A 20,494-nucleotide genomic window follows, 5' to 3' on the forward strand; every position below is an offset into this window, starting at 1 on the left:
TGCACGACGAACGCTATCCGTCAAACAGCTATAGATCCATTATCAAATGGTTCCCATACTCAAATATAGACTTTATGATTAAACAAGCAAACTCAAGCTGACCAACACACAAAAACATCTCTATAGATAACGCTGGCCAAAAGTATTGATCATTATCTTGAACAATGCAAGTAAAATGTAAATGATTACAGAAAAAATTGTCATGCAATCCACTCACGTAGGAAACAGTCATATCGCACAAGTCAACCAGAATGGATTTCTCCGGTAAAGTAGTGCTCATCACGGGAGCTAGTAGCGGAATCGGTGCTGCTACTGCCAAATATCTAACCGAATTGGGCGCTACAGTGGCTATGACCGGAAGAAATGCGGAAAACCTCAACAAAGTTGGAGCAGAATGCGAGGCTGTGGGAAAGCAAACGCCCTTGCTTTTGGTAGCCGACGTGACCAAAACTGATGATAACAGTCGTGTGATTGAGGAAATCATCAAGAAATTCGGTAAATTGAATGTCCTGGTGAATAATGCCGGTAAAGGGGCGGTTGGAAGCATTGAAACTACCAGCCTGGAACAATACGACGATATTCTGCAAACCAACGTGAGAGCCGTCTATCACCTGACGATGCTGGCTGTGCCTCATCTTATTAAAAGCAAAGGCAATATTGTTAACGTTTCAAGCGTCACCGGTACTAGATCTTTCCCGAACGCCTTGGCCTACTGTGTTTCGAAGGCCGCACTGGATCAATTCACGAGATGCGTTGCGCTCGATCTTGCGCCGAAGCAAGTCCGAGTAAATTCAGTTAATCCAGGTAGGCTACATTATTTATTACATCGATTTTTGTTTACTTATTATCTTCCATATTATTTGCAGCGGTTATTGTAACGGATTTTCAACAGCGCGTGGGTATGAATCCGACGGATTATGCAACATTTTTGAAGCGCTGCGAACAAACCCACCCACTTGGTCGGGTGGGTCAAGCGCCGGAAGTCGCTGCTGCTATAGCATTCCTAGCCTCAGACACTGCCAGTTTCATCACGGGAACGAACCTCTGTGTTGACGGTGGAAAGAACATTACCAGTTAGTGATAAAGCAATCCTCATACAGCTATGAGTAGCGTTAAATCACGCATTAAGAAACTATTAATAGTTTTAATGACCCGATTTTGTCAGCCCTCTTATTGGAAATCGTGAATCCTGGCGAACCAGCCAATGGCTGAAAGCCTTGTAAATAAAGGAAAAAAAAAAAAAAAAAAAAAAAAAAAATCGTGAATCCATGCATGGTCTTATTGCATCAAAGTATTCCTCAAACATCCATCTTGAAGATGAATGAAAAAGATTTGGAATTACGGTTATGTGAAATTTTCGAAAGATAAAAGTATGATGCGCGAAGGAGCTGATAAAATCGGGTCATTACTGTATCTGAAATAAATACTTTTTTCCCATCACTACCTAAACTTTAACGATGATTATAGAAAATACAAACATATTTTATATTTAGCATACCAAGCAAGTAAATGAAGAGGATATGCAGAAGTATATTCGGTCTCTAGTAACAACGGATGTCGAACAATTCTTCCCCTTCCCGATGACGGGAGGACGTGGCTGACGCCGTTATTGACCATATAAACTAATAGAACCATCAAAAAAGAACGGATAACACATCCCAAGCCCCATTAATTCGGATCAGTGTGCAATTTTAATGGCTTTTGTCAATCACGGAGTAGCCATACGAAATTTTAGGTTAAATAACCCAGCTCATGATCAAGCTCTTTTCTGATTGGATATGTCGCAAGATGCGATGTTTAGCTCAATCCTAATTGAAAATCCGATGCTAGTCCTTGAATCCATGTTCATGAGGAGATATCAGAAAATTTCATAATGAAGCATATGTGGCCCTGGACATTCAGTATTCTCGATGAACATTTCAAATGGTCCTATCTGCTTTGATCGATTCTCTTCATCGACTTTCTCTTTTCATAACCACTGCTATGCAAACAGATTTCGCGCTAATTTTACCACATAGTTTGATAAAGGAGGTTCTTATCTAGCGTCCAAAACGTCAAATACAACAAGGAATGGTTTTGCAGCTGAGTGATTGACGAAAGAGAAAGTCGATGAACAGAATCGATCAAAGCAGATAGGACCATTTGAAATGTTCATCGAGTATTGCACAATGGGTTATAGAGTATTTATCGTTTCTTAGGTCTTAATGGAGGTCCCTGCTCGGGTCTCTGACGGTGTGCGACAATTGGCAAGGCATCATGTTACCGTGTATTGTTCTCAAATCGGATATAGGAGAAGATCGACGCGACTCTCCGGCGCAGCAGGCTGGATTCCGTGCCAGAAGATCTTGTGTGGACCATATTTGCACGCTCCGCATCATCCTGGAGCAGGTCAACGAATTCCAAGAGTCCAAGAGTAATCATTGACTACGAAAAGCTTTCGACCAAATCAAACACGAAAACCGTTGGGCGCCCTGAGACGCAAAGGAGTCCCGGATAAAATCGTCAACCTCATCGAAGTCCGATCCGGGGAGTCACAGGTGTACGGCAAGGATGTAATACACCGCACCGCTACTGTTCCTCATCGTGACCGTGTACCGAATTTACTTGCTCCGGTGATGAGCACAACTTTACCGGAAAAATCCACGCTAGTAATATTGGCGCACAGATACCTTCAACATATGTTTACTAGATAATGTAGTCCAGGTCTACCTGTTAAATTTCGTAGCCACTATTTCTTAAAGAAGGAATCTATTTATGAAATTTTGCCTACTAATTACCAGAATCTATACTTAATCTAGCAAAATCTCGTTTGTCCTAATTAAGATCATCTTTGATATAGGAAAATGTATCATTTCGCGAATTTTAGAAAGAGATCGTCAGGATGTATGAAGGGTTATAGATAGAAAGTCTCTTTCTCACCTGCGTTCCATGAGTTAGAGAGAGACATCCGTCAAACAGCTATTGATCCATTATCAAATGGTTCCCGTCGTTCCCATACTCAAATATATACATAATGATTTAACATGCAAACTCAAGCTGACCAACACGCACAAACATTTCTATAAAGATAACGTTGGCCAGAAGCATTGGTCATTATCTTGAACAATGCAAGTAAATCGCAGACCACGTAGAAAACAGTCATATCGCACAAGTCAATCAGAATGGATTTCTCCGGTAAAGTAGTGCTCATCACGGGAGCTAGTAGCGGAATCGGTGCTGCTACTGCCAAATACCTAACCGAATTGGGCGCTACAGTGGCTATGACCGGAAGAAATGCGGAAAACCTCAACAAATTTGGAGCAGAATGCGAGGCTGTGGGAAAGCAGAAGCCATTTCTTTTGGTAGCCGACGTGACCAAAACTGAGGATAACAGTCGGGTGATTGAAGAAACCATCAAGAAATTCGGTAAACTGGATGTCCTGGTGAACAATGCTGGTAAAGGGGCGGCCGGCAGCATTGAAACTACCACTTTGGAACAATACGACGATATTATGCAAACCAACGTGAGAGCCGTCTATCACCTGACGATGCTGGCTGTGCCTCATCTTATCAAGAGTAAAGGCAATATTGTTAACGTATCAAGCGTCGCCGGGACGAGATCTTTCCCGAACGCTTTAGCCTACTGTGTTTCCAAGACCGCCCTGGATCAATTCACGCGGTGTGTTGCACTTGATCTTGCGCCGAAGCAAGTCCGAGTAAATTCGGTCAATCCAGGTAGGCTACAATATTTATTACATCGATGAATGTAAAACCATTATTTTTCTTATTGTTTGCAGCGGTTATTGTAACGGATTTTCACCATCGTGTGGGTATGAATGCCGCTGATTATGCAACATATTTGAAGCAATGCGAACAAACCCACCCACTTGGTCGGGTGGGTCAAGCGTCGGAAGTCGCTGCTGCTATAGCATTCCTAGCCGCAGACACTGCCAGCTTCATCACGGGAACGAACCTCTGTGTTGACGGGGGCAAGAACATTTTGTGTCCACGATAAAGCAATCCTCATATCAAATGCTATGAGTAGCGTGATTCAAATTACATTAAGAAACTCTTGGTTCCAGTTCTGGGTGTATTTTATAAATATTTGAAATAAATACTTTTTGCAAATCACTGGTTAAAATTTTGCGTTGATTTATGGAAAATAAATACATGTTTTGACTGCTAAATTAAGAGGAGATATGGAGGTGTATTCGGTGTATCCCTAACCGATGACCGTAAGGACGTGGCTGGCGCCGTTTTTGAAAATTTAAACTAATAGACCTTGAAGGAAAATTAAGAATTTATCAGATGCTAGATTAGATGTCTATTCAGGATTTAATCACTTTCCTGGTTCAATACGACGCAGTCCCCCCTATTCTGCGAGTCACGTGACTCTCTCTCACCGGTGAGGTGACAATAGTCACCTCGTGTGAGGTGACTCTCCATTTGATTTGCATGGAGAGTCACCTCACACGAGGTGACAATTGTCACCTCACCGGTGAGAGAGAGTCACGTGACTCGCAGAATAAGGGGGAGTGTACTCAAGAAGTTGGGCCTCAGATAGCCTAGTCAGTAAAGATATACACGCCTGAAGCGGTGGGTTCGATTCGGGGTCCGGTCGAGGAAACCTTTCGGGTTGGAAATTTGTTTGACTTCTCTGGGCATAGAGTATCATTGTGCTTGCCACACAATATACAAATTCATGCATTGGTTGACATAGAAAGCTCAGTTCTCAATTAATAGCTGGAAGTGCATGTAGAACTCTACGATACAGAATCGTAAAAAAGCATAGAACAAGAAGAAGAAGAAGGACATGACTTCTTAGACTGTGTTCCATTTGATGAATTTGATGAAAAGAAAAGTTACGTCTGTTTGTCTGTGCTCATAGTATTCACGCCGGAGATGAACCAGCGTCTGTCGAAAAATCTCCTTAATAAAGGCCACCAACCAACCAACCTATAGTATTCAAGATGTAAAATCAGATTCTGGCCAGTTGATTGAATCGCAGTAGGTCATGCTGCAAAAATGACGTGTACGTGTTTTGCTCCATCGCATTCTTGTGCGAAAACATTAACAAATATACATCTAATATTTAAACGCGATTTTAATGTTTGATCGCGATTGATGTTGAAAAAGTGCATTACGAGATAGTGATCGGTAAGAGTTCCCATTCGTTTCCGCTACATTAAAAAATATTTGCGTTCCATAAGACGATTGTTGTTTTCTCATCCGACGCCCAGCTAAGTAATTTTTCTTCTAAAATACGTAATGACTATTTTATAACTTAAGTTATACTGGGGAAGTTGGACATGGGGGTAAGTGGGGTCATTGGCTTGTATGACAGTAATCTTATAAATTGTGTCTGTTTTCCAGTAGAAGTTCGTGTTATGTCGTTTTCGTTTTTGCGGTGTAGCTACATGTAGCTACACCGCAAAAACGAAAACGACATAACACGAACTTCTACTGGAAAACAGAATCCTATATCTACACCCTAACATATTTCGGTGTACGGCAGTGTAGCACCGGTGCACCGGTGCTACACTGCCGTACACCGAAATATGTTAGGGTGTAGATATAGGATGCATCTTTGTTTACAAACAAATGATGTTGAGCTGTCAAAGACTCGTGCTTATTCCTGCTTACACTACACCAGTGCTACACCGCAAAAACGAAAACGACATTAAATTATATCTAATGCAAGATGGTGGAAATTTGAGTAAGAAATCAATTGGTCATGTCACATGTTGGTTGGTACACTGAAACAAAGACCATAGTTAGGAATACTATTTTGCAGAAAACACTTATTTTCAGTATAACTACGCTTAATGCCGTTAAATCTACCATGATTTCAGTATAATTGACTAAAAATATAATCAAATTTACTACCATTCGGTCAAAACTACTATGCTTACTCGAACGGCATAGTAGTTTTGATAGAAAAAATAGTAAAATTAAATGAATTTCGTTTCTGCACAAATCTATTGGTGTGAGTATTTAATTTAAACCATCAATATAGTATTTTTGCCAATGGATTTTGTTTCTGTGTAGGATTGTTATGCACGCTAAGAAAAAAGTATGCATTAATGTTTAAACTTTAACCAGTTTCGAGAAAACCCACACATATTCATAAAATGAATAAACGCTGTTTACTCATCGGATGAATGAACACGTTTTTCTCGAAAGTGATTAAATTTTAATCATTAATGAATAAAGACGTTATTCTCAAAAGTGGTTAAATTGTATGCACTAGAAGGAATTTAAATGGCTGATTTCGTTTATTTTAAACATATATTATTATAAATTACAATCGAATAAAATCCAATAAAAAGTAACGTTTATTTCAAGATTCTGGTTCGTGTTGCTGTTTGGTCCACCGCCTTAGTGACCTTGTACACGGTGACCGGGGAATACTCCGTTCTTCTGCTGCCGGCTGGTCCCCTTGGTTTCAACGCAGAATCCATCATGTGATTCGCGAGGCTGTTCATATCGGCAATGGTTGGAAATGGTCAGGAGGATACTCTGCTGTGGTGGTGTTGTTTCTGCCCTTGGTGGTGATTCAATGTTGGGAACATGCTGCTCCTGGTGAATCTATCTTAATTGCGTACAAAGCAGTGTAGTCCGATCACGGAACACCTTCGCACAATCCGAAATCGGATGTTTCCTTGTTTTCGCGATCCTTTCGTCGACCTTCCCGTTCCGTTGCCCGGCGAACTCGATCCGGATCATTGTGCTGCCGTTTGAAGCCCTATGTAGTGGGGATCAAAAGTTTTGAAATAACAAAACAATGTACCTTGTTAGATATACTTACTATTATCATCGACCATCTCTTTGGCCTGATCCCGCACATTCTGTCCTGTTTCCAAAGTCGGAAACAGAATCGGAAGAAAACTTTATTTTCGTTCCGGCACTTGATTGCGAAGGAAGCCGCAATTCCTGATGCTCACTAGACGATGATGACTTCATCTTGGAGTTCTCACCGCACTCTGGAAATGAAAACAAAACTATAAGTTAGTTTTAAATTGTATGTATATTATAATAATAATCTATCTACCTGCGAAAAGTTGATGAATGATGGCCGCTGCGGTTTCGGAAAATAATTGCTGTCAAGTTTTTTTTCAGCCACTGGTGAATAAAATTTAGACGCTTATGTTGCAAAATGGTTTTCTCTGGAAATGTCTAGATTGTATACACTTTTTTGCTATAAATTTCAACCACTCTATGACAGCTCGAACAAACTCCCAAAAGTGGTTAAAAAATAATCATCAATGCATAAACTCGTTTTTCCGTGTGGATGTATGGATTTGTGTCGAATCGGAAGACAAGCCGTTTTAGCAAGTTAAAACTGATTGATTTCATATTAAATAATATTCCCTGAAACCTTATGAAAATTTCCAGTAGAATGCTACATTGTCGAGTTGTGATTTTTGGGGTAATTGGGTTATTTTTGCGTAGTACTTTAAAGCGGCTTTCTCAGGACAATCTAAGTACATTTATTTCATTTTTTTTGGCCTTTATCAAGGGGAAACTTTATTACATGAATTTAATCAGTTAGGGTATAGACACAGACAAACAGACATAACACTCGCAAGTTGTTCATCGAACATGCATTTAACGGTCAATTTTAAAGTATCATAGTTGGTAGTACCAACAATCAATACGAAACTAACGATTTTAAATTGGCTCACCACTTTAGTAGCCTATTGGTCCCAAGCAAACGATTAACGTACCCTATTCTAGTTGAAATTCTATTACTACACTATGTTTGTTTTGATTCGCTATGAAAGTTTGACAGATAACATCAGGGGTGTGTGGATTCATGCAGAACATGCAGGGGTGAGTGAAATAGCTTGGGACTGCTTGGGACCGTTGTTCTGGTACTGAGTGAGCCAAAAATAATAATGATTTTCTTCGGGACCCAGTGGTCTTAGAGTTACCTCTATGGTAGTACTCCCACCTGTGGCGCGCATAGTCAATTCCCTTGCGTTTGACGTTTACACACTACCGCCATCTGTTCAGCGTACTACCCACCACAGTGTACTCAACAGATGGCGGTAATGTTTTAGCGACGATGTTTTACAGTGAGAAATATTCAATGTGTTATGTCTGTTTGTCTGTGGTATAGATGTACCAGTTATGACTACTAACCAGTTATGGAAACTAAGTCCGAAAGCAGTGGACTCTCCTCCATGATGTGATCAAGTTTAATAACCTCTGATTTCCCTCACTATGCTATGTATCTGTATGAAGGGCCAAAAACGGGTTGGGTGGATCGATTAGCAAAGTCACATATACGCCTCACGGAGAAATAAAGAATCTCCTTCCAGCAGCATGATCATTCAATTGGTAAAAAAAACAAGCCGTCAAACAGAAGGATACCCATATGAGTGGAGAAGAGCCCGCCCTTTATCCACGAAATCTTAATAACAAGGAGTGGACAATTTCACTCTCTTTATCCAAATCGCTTCAATTGGGTCCCTCGCAAATCCCAGCATATATATAATATGTAATGAATTTTGAAACAATCGGAGTAAAATAATAAGGACAAGCCTCACCAAATTCTGCTTCGATGGATTAGTGAAATGATTTATATCTCGAGGCATTAAAGTCCCCATCGTCCTCCTGTTCTTGCTCATAATATGCTTTTTTACAGCAGCTAATGTTCACAATCTTACATGCACACATCACTAAATGATCCTGGATTATCATTAATAGTGTCTTAATAAAACTTACGGAGCCGGAAATCTTTAAAAACAATTCTACAATAACAATAAAATAAAAACACTATCAATTAAAAAAACAATTTCGAAGCAGTGCCATAGTTGGGCCGTGATGAGTTCTTATATTTGCTGGTTGGAAAGTGATCCTGCTTAAAGCATGAAATATATTAAAAAATAATATACAGTGAACTCTCCCTTACTGGATCTCTCCTTAAATCGATGGAAATCTAGACTACATCGACCACTCTTCCTGATGATGATGATGATGATGATGATGATGAGAATAGTGGTTTACCACCCATTGTAGCACGGAAACTAAGTCCGACAGCAGTGGGCTGTCTTCTCTGTTTGTCTTGATCAATCTTAATAACCTCTGAATGTCCTCAACATGTCGCTGTATGAAGGGCCAAAAACGGATTGGGTAGATCGATAGGCAAAGTCGCCTATACGCATCTACGGAACAATAAAGAATCTCCTTCCAGCAACTTGATCAGCCAATTGGTCAAAAAAACAAACCCCCAAACAGGAAGATGCCCCAATGAGAGGGGAGAAGAGCCCGCCCTTTATCCACGAAATGTTATCAACAAGGAGTTGGCATTCCCACTCTCCCCGTCGTGGTCATCTTCTTCCTCTTCAGGTTTGCTCATCACCCGGAATGAAGGCTCGGTGCGGTTAGTAATATCAAACAGTGTTACATGCAAACGAAAAAGAGATACAACCAGGATTAGTTTTTTTAAAGTAATAATCATCTGAATATCCAACTAACCATATCTCAGTGACTTTTTCTCACTCTGAACCTACATTAAAAGTTATTTTGTGATTATATGGTTACTTTGGTACTCACATGAAATGTTGTTCAAGTACCACATGTTCAACAACGCCAATGTTAATACCACTTAATGCCATTTCCTTTTTGAATCAGCGTACACCAACATGATAATCTTCTTAGAAATACCTAAGAATGTATAGAGATAAAGCTCAAAATATTATTATTATTATTTAGCTTTATTAAGGAGGCTTTCAGCCTTGGGCTGGTTTGCCTCCACAGCTCAAAATACAGTTTTAACTGATGGTACTCTATAAACATCAAACTGTCCAATATTGGACCCTGCCAACACACGGTGCCTGCACGGTAATGTGGGCCGTCAGAATGGTTCATTGGTTGCGAAGTGAAGTGCTTCTCAAACTGAAGCGAAATATTTCTCAAGTTTTCAACGTTATCCTAACGTAAACCTAATATTATCACCCATATGCTCGTCCACGCCCGAAACCCATCCACCACACAAAATCAAATAAAAATGTTTCTGTATGAAACACACGTCCAGACATAAACGAGAATATGGGTGTATATCTTCACTGTAACAACTACGGGTAATTATCGAAAATACTTGCATTTTACTCAGGCACTTTTGAGCAAACTGCAATCGCTCTCTCATACTCGAAATGTGCCACGACCAAATTGGCACAGCGACGCCCTATACGCTATCTGACCAAAGCGCAGGGGTAGTCCCTGGGCCACTCTTCCCACACAAATATTTAAAATTTACCTCCCCAACTCGACGGTCCCTTCAACCTCGAGTTAGGGAGAGTTAATTGTATTACAACTGCATAAAAAAATTTAAGGAACATCCAAAGTCAGAGGAACGAAGGTCTTTAGTAAAGACTCTTTACGTTTAGGTCATGGCAACTAGAAAGACACCAAGCGCACTTTTATTAGCGATTATGTACTTTTGACGAGTCCAGTTTCAAATGCAAAATACAATATTTGTATTAAGATATTGCTGTGAACGAACCAATTGATCGACCGTTGTACTTGAACAATGCAAATAGTAGATAGGCAATTAGTTCAAAAGAATATAATGCCTACCATCAACTAGTGCGGTATTCAGTCGTATCACTCAATTCTATCAGAATGGATTTCTCCGGTAAAGTTGTACTCATCACAGGAGCAAGTAGCGGAATCGGTGCTGCTACTGCCAAATACCTATCCAAATTAGGCGCTACGGTGGTTTTGACTGGACGAAACGCGGAAAACCTTAACAAAGTTGGAGCAGAATGCCAGGCTGTGGGAAAGCAGAACCCATTTCTTCTGGTAGCCGACGTGACTAAAACCGAGGATAACAGTCGTGTGATTGAAGAAACCATCAAGAAATTCGGCAAACTCGATGTCCTGGTGAACAATGCGGGTAAAGGAGGGTCTGGCGGCATCGAAACTACCAGTCTGGAACAATACGATGATATTATGCATGCCAATCTAAAAGCCGTCTATCATCTGACGATGCTGGCTGTGCCTTATCTTATCAAAAGCAAAGGGAATATCGTCAACGTATCAAGTGTCGCCGGAACTAGGTCTTTCGCGAACTTATTGGCCTATTGCATTTCCAAGGCTGCACTGGACCAATTCACAAGATGTGTTGCGCTTGACCTGGCACCGAAACAAGTGCGAGTCAATTCGGTCAATCCAGGTACACTACTACGTTCATTCGAAATTTGCATTTTCATTCAAACCATTAGTAACCATATGATTTACAGCGGTTATTGTAACGGATTTCCACAGTCGTTTGGGTATGACTCCGCAAGATTATGCAGCATATCTGAAGAAATGTGAAAACGATCATCCTCTTGGGCGAGTGGGTCAAGCGTCTGAAGTGGCTGCCGCTATAGCTTTCCTAGCCGCAAATAATGCCAGCTTCATTACCGGAACGAGCCTCTGTGTCGACGGAGGAAAGAACGTTTTGTGTCCACGATAAAACGTGCTTGTAAATACAGCTAAATAAAACTTTCAGCAGAGTTGCAAATTTTCGGAAAATGTGGATTAAATTATAAAGAGAGAAGGATTAGTAATTTCCATTTAATTCGACTATACTAAACAAGTCTGCACATTGTAGACGAAATACGTGAAGGATAAGCAATCAAGGTAGTGGAATTAAATGGAAATTACTAATCATTCTCTTTTTCTTTATACCACTAAAGACGCCCACATTCATCAGGAATCAATTGACTAGAAATTGTTTTACTAAGTGGTCCATCGTATATTATTTGTTTTATTTATTACACCTACGGTACGGTACTTTAAAGTATCCTTTTCAATGCTCGATGTTCATTTGTTATAAATTAACACACTTAATAGACTATGATGCACAATCTTCTAAATTTAACTTCTGAATGGCAACTTAAAAAAAAACAAATATCTACATTTTCAATCATGTCAATAACTAAAAATCAATCCCTCCACTGTTCATATTGTACTCGGCCACCTTGCCCAGAATAAGCTCGATGTCCTGCTGGCAATCGATGCCAATATCGTGCAGATCCTTTTCCGACAGAGTGAGAAACACCTCGAAGTCGATTTCCTCATCGTTGAAGATGCCGATGTACTTGGCCAAGTTGAGATCGCGCAGGATGTTGGACACCGACAATCGATGCTCCAGCTCGCGCTTTACCAGCGGTGTTCCGATTGCGTACACCGGTTTGCGTTTATCCGGAGCGGGCTGTTTGGTGGAACTGAAGAATCTGGAACCATAGAAAGCCGAAAGGGGGGTTTTTTTTTTTAGTGATGTCACTTGGAATTTGTTTTTTTTTTTTTCGTTCGCTGATTTGCGGTTTTGGAGTACTGTAATGTGCTGAAAAAATACTCTCACATTTTGGAAAACATGCCGTTTGGCATACACTCGCTTGACATACCTAATAGTTGTTTGGCAGAATGCCGTGAAAAAGTTTTATTTTAGTATTGCACAACAATAAGAGTACATTTTACCTCTTCTTGGTATCTCAAAAAATATTAGTATAACTTTATTTTTTATTCATTAGGACAAACGATGGTATCACATTTCCCGGAATGCCATTTCCTGGAGTGACATTTCCTGGAATTTGATATTTCCCGGAATGCCATTTCTTGAAAACGATGTCGCAGAATAAGCATTTCACCGGAGTTCCATTTATTACTAGATCTATTATTCAAAATATTTAATGAAATAAATATTCCCTTATTTATTGAAACATTCGAGAAAGGAAACTTTTTCGGATTCCGAATTCGGGGAGCAACAAATTCGCACAGTGGAGAAAGGTTGCCACTGTTTACGGATCAGGGACAGACCATATGATCCCATAATTTTGTTGAAGTAGACTTTGTTGAATGTAAGTCCCAAAGTTTGTTGTCGTGGGGTAATAATTTGAGATTAATTTCATGTGCCCGCTCCCCGTGGGGTGGGAACTTTGCAGCACAAACCCATTCCCCTCAATTTTTGCTTTGCTGTTGATCTACTGGTGTAGCCCAGGCATACAATATGCTAGGTCTTTAAATCCGCTGCCACGGCGTCCACAACATAATCCAGTATATCCAGCACACTGACTTGGACGTCGATTTCGGGATGGTAATCTGCAATCATACAAAACATAACCTAAATAATATCGGTGCGTCAAAAACGCATTTTCATTATCTTTCAATAACATTGCAATGAAAACTTACATAACATTACATTAGTCGACAAATGTCCCACATGTACCATCCATAATAATGGTCGTATCTCACTATTTTGAAGTTCTTTTTTTCAATATTTTATCATTCAAACTTTGGAATTTGAACCGGCTGTCATAAATTTATCACCATCGACTAGTACCCGCCACTAGTGACGCATAAATTTCACTTGGATTCTACTATTGCGTGCTCTCAACTTAGTGGTCTACACATCCAATGAGAACGACCCAAATTTGAGTTTAGTTTACTCACAATCGCGAAAAATGCAGGAACTCAACGATGAGTAAATTTGCCTCATTTTTTTCTGTGGAAACCTCAAAAATCTATCGGAAAATGGGGAAAATTGACGAAAATTTTACTGAGTCTTGAAGTAGTACCAAAAGACTGAGGCAATCCAAACTTTACTTTTATCATATTCGGGAATTTTTTCCTCGACATACCTGGAAATCATGAGGCAAATTTACTTCCTGTACTTTATGGGATTTATGAGTAAACTAAACTCAAATTTGAGTCGTTCTCATTGGCCATATTATGACCTGCGGTAAATACTTGGGCTGTGTTCCATTGGCGTTGACGGCACTGTCGAAAAATTTGCTCTTCCAGCAAATGTAGACAGTTTCCTATGGGAATTTTCGGTGGAGTGAAAGGATAGTACAAAGTCCGCCATGTTTCACGCACAGTCTGACGTTTGCTTATGGATTTTCTCATAGGAGTAAAGAGCTACAGAGTCGCCGTCAACGCCAATTTCGTGAATTTTCACTTAAATTTGACACTTCGAAAATAAATTGAAATGTTCAAAAATCCCTCTGTTTTTGATTGGTCAATTTTCGAGAAGGTGTCTGTCAAAATTGATTCCTGTCTGTCAGAAATAACTCTGCTGGAATAGCAGGTTTATTTGAAACTTTTCCATCTGTCAAATGTAAGTGAAAATTCACCAAATGGAATACAGCCTTGGTCTATCATACCGAAAATATGTGCCATGTGTCATCCAAATCAAAGAAAGTCGAGTTCGGTGACCGACCGTTTTGGCGTGGAACCCGTATGCTGCGTATGTTATGGATTGAACCCAGGCTTGCTGGGGTGAGAGGTAATGAAGCTTACCTGTACACCACCGGCGCCGCTAAGGCAAGAACAATGGAAAGAACACCGTAACATACACAGTTAACTCTCTACAGTCGATATTGAACCACCGACGAACCGACGTGAGGGCTCATACAAGCTAATTTCAAATTCATGTCCAAAACGCTGTCCAGACTGGAGAGTTATAACATGTTATAACGGTTGTCAAATAATTGCAACACAGAAACCACCATCAAGATAGCGCTATAACATGTTATAGCTCTGTAGTCTGAACGTACTACAAGATGCCATATTTAAAATACGTTACACGCTAACTTCAAAGTACCCATTTAATGAGTATCTTTTACTCTTTTTTGGAATCCATACTAAGTTGTCAAAAAATGGGTATTTTCCAAAAATGAAAAATGGTTACTTTTCATTCACTTTAAAAAATGTCTTCTTGCAATAAAAATGGGTAAACACATTATTGTTATTTTGCATTTCGGAGACATGTCGAAAAAAAAGCACGACTCAAGAGGATACGCTAAGGAAGCTCGAACGGAAGTTTGATTGTGCTAGCAGATTCCATCTGGCCGGTGTGAATTCGGGTGAAAATAGTGCGCCGGACAGAAGTCTCATTATTGCAGCAACATGACGAAAAACAGCAACCCGAGGTGAATTTCACGAGGTAAGAGCTAGAAGTCAAGCTAGAAGTGTGATGTGTCCGTTCTCAGTTCCGTTTCAGGTTTAGCTTCGATTAGTGGAGACTGGCGAATGAACGTCTAGTACTGCGTTTCAACTAATTATACAGGGTAGCCGTGGAACCAGTGGAATTCCATCGAAAATCAGGATGGTTTGGCAATGGAAGACGGTAACGAGGGTTGAAATTCGAACAACCGGAATCGAGGCCGGAACAACCTTTTCTCGTTTAAAGGGTGGCTGGTTACAACCTATAACGCATATTTTATTATATTTAGTGCAATATAAAAGATTCCTTTTTTTTCTTTTGATTACTCTTAATATTCGGTTAAATCATTAAAGGCAGGAAGCCCAAAAAACAATTTTGTTGATAAAATGGGTATTTTTTATTCATATCCACTAAGAACATGAAAGCTAAAAAGTACCCATTTTTTGAAGTATACGTCAAATACTCATTAATGAGTAATATTGGGTTTACTCATTTAATGAGTTAAGCCACTTTTCTTAAAAATTGGTCTTTTTTTACTCATTAATGGGTACTTTCAAGCTAGCGTGTAAACACTACCGACATCTACTCATCCGATCGCGTCATACCATGAGTAAATATATGAACCCACGTATAATTTATGTTGCCTTGGTTTGCGTCTCACCTCGTTTGACAGATCTGATTGCCCGTTTGAAAGTTCAAATCGCTCGATTGACAATTCGAATTGTGGACAAACGAAATGCTCGTGTGGCATGTCGGTTCGTCGGTGATTGAAGTCTCATCGTATCGTCGCCCACTGGTTACCACACTCGGTCCAGACGAATTTGAGTCAAGAACCGAACTACCGAACTACCGTTCATATACTGAAGACATCGCCCTGATGAGACAACGAAACCCCACCACTAGCTCATCCCTTGATCCTTCGACAATGTACCCCTCTAACATCGAGTATTGGGCCTCATACTAGACTAAGAATTAAGTAAATTTGGTAGCGAAAAGACTCCGTAAAGTTAACGCGATTGAGCCTTTCAAATAAACGAACTAGATAAAAAAAACCCGATATTTAAGGGACCAGTGAGTTATAGAATTATCGAACTATAGAACAACAATGTCTTAGGAAATCCCCATCACAGTAGCCATGAAATCCATACTATACTACATACTTCCGGAATAATTTGAGATTTGGGCGTAATTGCATTTGTAAACAAACACGTCAATCACAGATTTCTCGCGAATAAAAGCTCAATCTCGAAAACTAATAACGCTATGAGGTAGAGGAATGATTCCTCTATCATTTGGTATAGTTTGTTTATGAGATTGAGCTTTATCTCAAAAGAAATTGGCAATTGACGTCTTTGTTTACAAAAGCAATTACGCCCAAATCCCTAATCACTCAGGACTTCGAAATGATTACCGACTTCGGTAATTTTTACCGAACTTTCAACAGCTGTTCGGTAAAATTTTAGAGCTTCAAAACAAGAAAAACGTTACCGCAATGACAAGACTCGATTATGTAAACATGGCTGACAGTGGTAATAATAATTCGGTAATAATTTCCAAGTGTATATGGTTCTATAACTCGATATCGAGTTATAGATAATTGACTTTATATCATTAACAGTTAAGGTTGACAAGCTACTTTTGTAGCTGGAGCCCCTCACATGATTGAAAAATAATTTGAATTTGGAACAAAGGTTTAAAAAAATAAAGTAGGTACATAAAAGAATACTCTTTATCTGAAGGCCCTGACGACATTGGATACCCTATGCTAAAGCACCTTCCGATTCGTTGCAAAAAAATGCTTCTTAAAAAATTAAATGAATGCTGGCAAAATGACTTCTTCCCAGAACAGTGGCGTCACAGCCTGGTGATCCCCATACCAAAAAACGGATCATCATCAATTGATCCCAAGGACTTCCGTCCAATCGCATTAACCAGCTGTGCCTGTAAGATTTACGAACGAATCATCAACAGAAGACTGACAGCGTACCTTCGAGAAAACAATTTCCTGGATCATAGACAACATGCTTTCCGACAAGGCTTTGGTACAGGAACATACTTTGCTTCTTTGGGCCAGGTTCTCGATGAAGCTCAAAGAGACAACCTACATGTCGACGTTGCCATTCTAGATCTCTTCAAAGCATATAATCGTGCTTGGACTCCCGGAGTACTAAAGATGCTGCAAGAATGGGGCCTGTCTGGCCACATTCTTGGCTCCATCCAAAACTTTCTCATCAATAGAACGTTCCAGGTGACGATAGGAAACACGAGAAGTAAAAAAGTTCCTGAGGAAACGGGTGTGCCACAAGGCTCCGTTCTGGCCGTCACACTATTATTAGTGGCTATGAATGGAGTATTTGACTGCCTTCCAAGCGGTGTCTTTATTTTTGTATATGCGGACGACATCCTACTGGTTGTTGTTGGGAAATACAAAAAAAAAATCCGAAGAAAACTTCAGACGGCAACAAGTGCTGTTGCCAAATGGGCCGAAAATGCTGGGTTCCAACTCTCCGTCAATAAGAGTGCAATAACCCACCTCTGCATGAGTAACCACCATCCCTGGAAGTGGCCCATTTCGATTGACGGGGAGGAAATACCCTATAAAAAGCAATGTCGAGTCCTCGGTGTTCTCCTCGATCGCCGGCTCAGTTTTAAGCCACATTTCACAGCAGTTAGAGAGAACTACCAGTCCCGGATTCGGCTCCTGCGGGTTATCACCAGTCGCCATCAATGTAATAACCGAGACATTGCACTTCGAATATCCAACGCCGTAGTAACAAGCAGGCTTCTCTACGGGATCGAAATCACATGCCGTGCGGCCGACTTGATGGTCGCAATGCTGGGACCGATCTACAACCGCTGTATCAGGACCGTATCAGGGCTACTCCCATCCACTCCAGAAAAAGCTGCTTGCATCGAAACCGTTGTACTTCCCTTTAGGCATCTGATGACCATCGCTACCTGTTCCAAAGCAGTTAGCTTCCTTGAACGCACCATCGGTGAGAATGAGGGAGTGTTCCTCTTCACGGAGGCGAACAAACTCCTTCAATATTTGACCAATCAAGAGCTCCTTCCAGTTTCTGAGGCTCACTGGGTAGGAGACAGCGATTGGAACTCTCCTCAATTGAACATCGACTGGACAATAAAAAGGAACTTCAGAGCTGGAGAAAACTCTATTCACCTTCACAAAGCATACCTACAATTCATTTCTACCAAACTTGCCAATCACCAACTCATATTCACCGACGGCTCTAAAGCACTGGGCCACGTGGGAATTGGGGTAACCGGTCCCAATATAACCTACTTTCATCGCCTACCTGATACATGTTCCGTGTTCACAGCCGAAGCTGTCGCCATATTTTTAGCTACCTCTGGAGCTTCATCGTGTCCTACGGCAATCCTCACTGACTCAGCAAGTGTACTTTCGGCGCTCGAGTCTTACAAGAATCGCCACCCGTGGATCCAAGCTATACACAATGCGGCTAATAGCAACCTTCGATTTGCCTGGATACCCGGATACGTCGAAATAGCTGGAAACGAAACCGCTGACCATCTGGCGTCTGTCGGTCAAGAGTCAAATTTGTATACCAATGAAACGCCAGCTGATGACGTCAAAACATGGGTTAAAGCGATCATCCAAGATGCTTGGGCCCAAAGCTGGCAACAAGAAAGATGGCTATTTTTGCGAAAGGTGAAAGGTGACATCAAGAAATGGACTGATCAGCCCCGCTGGAAAGACCAACGAACCCTATCGCGTCTAAGAACGGGTCACACTCGAGTCACCCACGATTATTCCATAGTACCAGACAGGCACAAACGGTGCGATATATGCCAGACAGAACAATCAGTTCTTGTACTTGGGAACTGTCCCAAGTATGAGGATCATCGACGTCTGTATGGTATCCACGCTGGAGTGCGAGACGTTCTAAGTAACGATCCTTCATACGAATCTGCCTTACTGTGCTTCCTGAAAGACACCGAACTATACACACAAATTTGAAAAACTGATCTTCTGTTAACGCTATGAGATTTGCCATTTCACAACTGATCATCCTGCAAACACCTAACGGACTATTCTCCTAACATCAATATTGTTATCATCTCAGCAACCCACATTTGCCAACGTTTAACGGATTACGATTTTGTTTTACATCTTTATAATATGTATAATATGGCATGAACCACTGTAACTATTTATTATTCAATTGCCAAGGGGGGCCTCACTGGATCTTTCAAAAGCCCTCTCCATGTTACCATTAAACGGGAGATGAACCACCCTGCGGCTGAAAATCTCGATAATAAAGAAATAAAAAAAAAAAATAAATAAAAATTCTTAAGAATGACATGTCATAAATAATTGTAGGACTTACACCCCAATTAATAACTGTGGAAGTACTTCTCGAACAACATCCGGCTAACACTCGCCATAGAAGCGTAAAAAGCCTAGAAGAAGACATGTTACCCCTGAGCTCCATAAAAATGAGTCATTAATATAATAAATCAACACTTCAAAAGGATGTTTTAACATTATAAAAAAAAAAAAACTAATGGTAATGCATACCAGAGTAAAACGACACGTTGCCACTTTTACGTGAATTTATCAAGTAGAAATGGTACTGGAATTAGCTATGCTGATTGATCAAATCACGGAAAAAATTGCCGAGGACATCATCGGGTCGTTTAGTCCTGGCGATGATTCTGAAAATATATTCTAATTAATCCGCCCGTGCACTTACGGTACCTATATATTGAAATGGTGTAAAACTTGGAAAACGCGTCAGAATAGCTAAATCAATTATTTGGTGCTTAGAAGGTAAGAGAAAATTGCCTTGGTGGTACGTATATATAGTTCCCCTACGTAGGCGTGTATCACACTTCTCCTTATAATCCAAAGTTGTCAACCGTGAGCCACAAATAACTTCAAAAGATATGCTTCGAAAATGGCCGTTTTTTTTTCTTTTGATAAATTCTACTTTGAACCGTAATCGGCTCAGCAAATTGCATTCAATGTGTAGAAATACTCACGATTTTATCGGATGACGGCGGGCTTCATCCGTCAAGCGTTTGTCCAGCTTCGCCTCCGGAGTGTTGACACGCGGAGGAATCCGAAAGGTAGTATCCACCACAGTCATCGCAATCGGCGAAATATCGGGAGATCTCATATTCCTCATGGGTGAAAAGCTACGCTTTCGAGTGTTGGAACATTTTGCCTGTTTGTACGCCTCGAACGAGATATCCTGAGCATCCAGCGCTTCTGGGGAAAATACCGATATTTTAGGTGACGGTGCACAGGCGGACACCGATGCTGAAGCTGAAGAAGCTTAGGGTTAGTTCATCGTAATAAATGAATTGGAAATTATATCACATACCACGAGATTCATACATTCTTTTTGGGACGAAACACAGGCGGAACACAATAGAAGGAATTTAATAATCGCAACGAATAAAATAAAGTCTGAGGACGCCACAACACACTGATATTGCCTTCTTGTCGAAAAGAGATGCACAGGAAGAATGGAACAATAGGTAGTGCAAGCTGTCCGGTGGTCACTGCCGATCACTTGCCATAATATTTGG

The 20,494-nt window shown here is 40.5% G+C and overlaps 5 protein-coding genes across 5 annotated transcripts in view; 4 read left to right on the forward strand and 1 right to left on the reverse strand.

The window, feature by feature from the left end:
* sigmar (Tumor necrosis factor alpha-induced protein 8-like protein sigmar) overlaps nt 1–20,494 on the forward strand; it is a 181,387-nt gene that overhangs the window by 36,499 nt on the left and 124,394 nt on the right. The gene's annotated exons all lie outside the window — the stretch shown is intronic.
* LOC135717345 (3-oxoacyl-[acyl-carrier-protein] reductase FabG-like) lies at nt 229–1,184 on the forward strand. Its single transcript, XM_065239347.1, has 2 exons — nt 229–804; nt 867–1,184. The coding sequence occupies exons 1-2, from the start codon at nt 252–254 to the stop codon at nt 1,076–1,078; spliced, it is 765 nt and encodes a 254-aa protein (XP_065095419.1). The 5' UTR covers nt 229–251; the 3' UTR covers nt 1,079–1,184.
* Nucleotides 3,133–4,107, forward strand: LOC135717298 (3-oxoacyl-[acyl-carrier-protein] reductase FabG-like). Its single transcript, XM_065239296.1, has 2 exons — nt 3,133–3,714; nt 3,777–4,107. The coding sequence occupies exons 1-2, from the start codon at nt 3,162–3,164 to the stop codon at nt 3,992–3,994; spliced, it is 771 nt and encodes a 256-aa protein (XP_065095368.1). The 5' UTR covers nt 3,133–3,161; the 3' UTR covers nt 3,995–4,107.
* On the forward strand, nt 10,554–11,534 carry LOC135717299 (3-oxoacyl-[acyl-carrier-protein] reductase FabG-like). The gene is made up of 2 exons (XM_065239297.1): nt 10,554–11,161; nt 11,229–11,534. Exons 1-2 carry the CDS (start codon nt 10,609–10,611, stop codon nt 11,444–11,446), a joined length of 771 nt encoding a protein of 256 aa, XP_065095369.1. The 5' UTR covers nt 10,554–10,608; the 3' UTR covers nt 11,447–11,534.
* On the reverse strand, nt 11,726–20,484 carry LOC135717300 (ankyrin repeat and SAM domain-containing protein 6-like). The gene is made up of 3 exons (XM_065239298.1): nt 20,287–20,484; nt 19,943–20,228; nt 11,726–12,209 (listed from the first exon to the last, which is right to left on the reverse strand). The coding sequence occupies exons 1-3, from the start codon at nt 20,300–20,302 to the stop codon at nt 11,912–11,914; spliced, it is 600 nt and encodes a 199-aa protein (XP_065095370.1). The 5' UTR covers nt 20,303–20,484; the 3' UTR covers nt 11,726–11,911.

The sequence above is a fragment of the Ochlerotatus camptorhynchus genome, unplaced genomic scaffold (genome assembly GCF_037179485.1).
Source record: "Ochlerotatus camptorhynchus isolate MF236.1 unplaced genomic scaffold, CSIRO-AGI_Acam_v1.1 ptg000055l, whole genome shotgun sequence".
NCBI classification, from domain to species: domain Eukaryota; kingdom Metazoa; phylum Arthropoda; class Insecta; order Diptera; family Culicidae; genus Ochlerotatus; species Ochlerotatus camptorhynchus.

Coding starts and splice junctions, on each gene's coding strand:
- LOC135717345 (XM_065239347.1), top strand. CDS start 252: ATGGATTTCTCCGGTAAAGTAGTGCTCATCACGGGAGCTAGTAGCGGA. Junction 805..866: donor AGTAAATTCAGTTAATCCAG/GTAGGCTACATT, acceptor TATTATTTGCAG/CGGTTATTGTAACGGATTTT.
- LOC135717298 (XM_065239296.1), top strand. CDS start 3,162: ATGGATTTCTCCGGTAAAGTAGTGCTCATCACGGGAGCTAGTAGCGGA. Junction 3,715..3,776: donor AGTAAATTCGGTCAATCCAG/GTAGGCTACAAT, acceptor TATTGTTTGCAG/CGGTTATTGTAACGGATTTT.
- LOC135717299 (XM_065239297.1), top strand. CDS start 10,609: ATGGATTTCTCCGGTAAAGTTGTACTCATCACAGGAGCAAGTAGCGGA. Junction 11,162..11,228: donor AGTCAATTCGGTCAATCCAG/GTACACTACTAC, acceptor TATGATTTACAG/CGGTTATTGTAACGGATTTC.
- LOC135717300 (XM_065239298.1), bottom strand. Junction 12,210..19,942: donor CGCCGTCATCCGATAAAATC/GTGAGTATTTCT, acceptor CTATGGTTCCAG/ATTCTTCAGTTCCACCAAAC.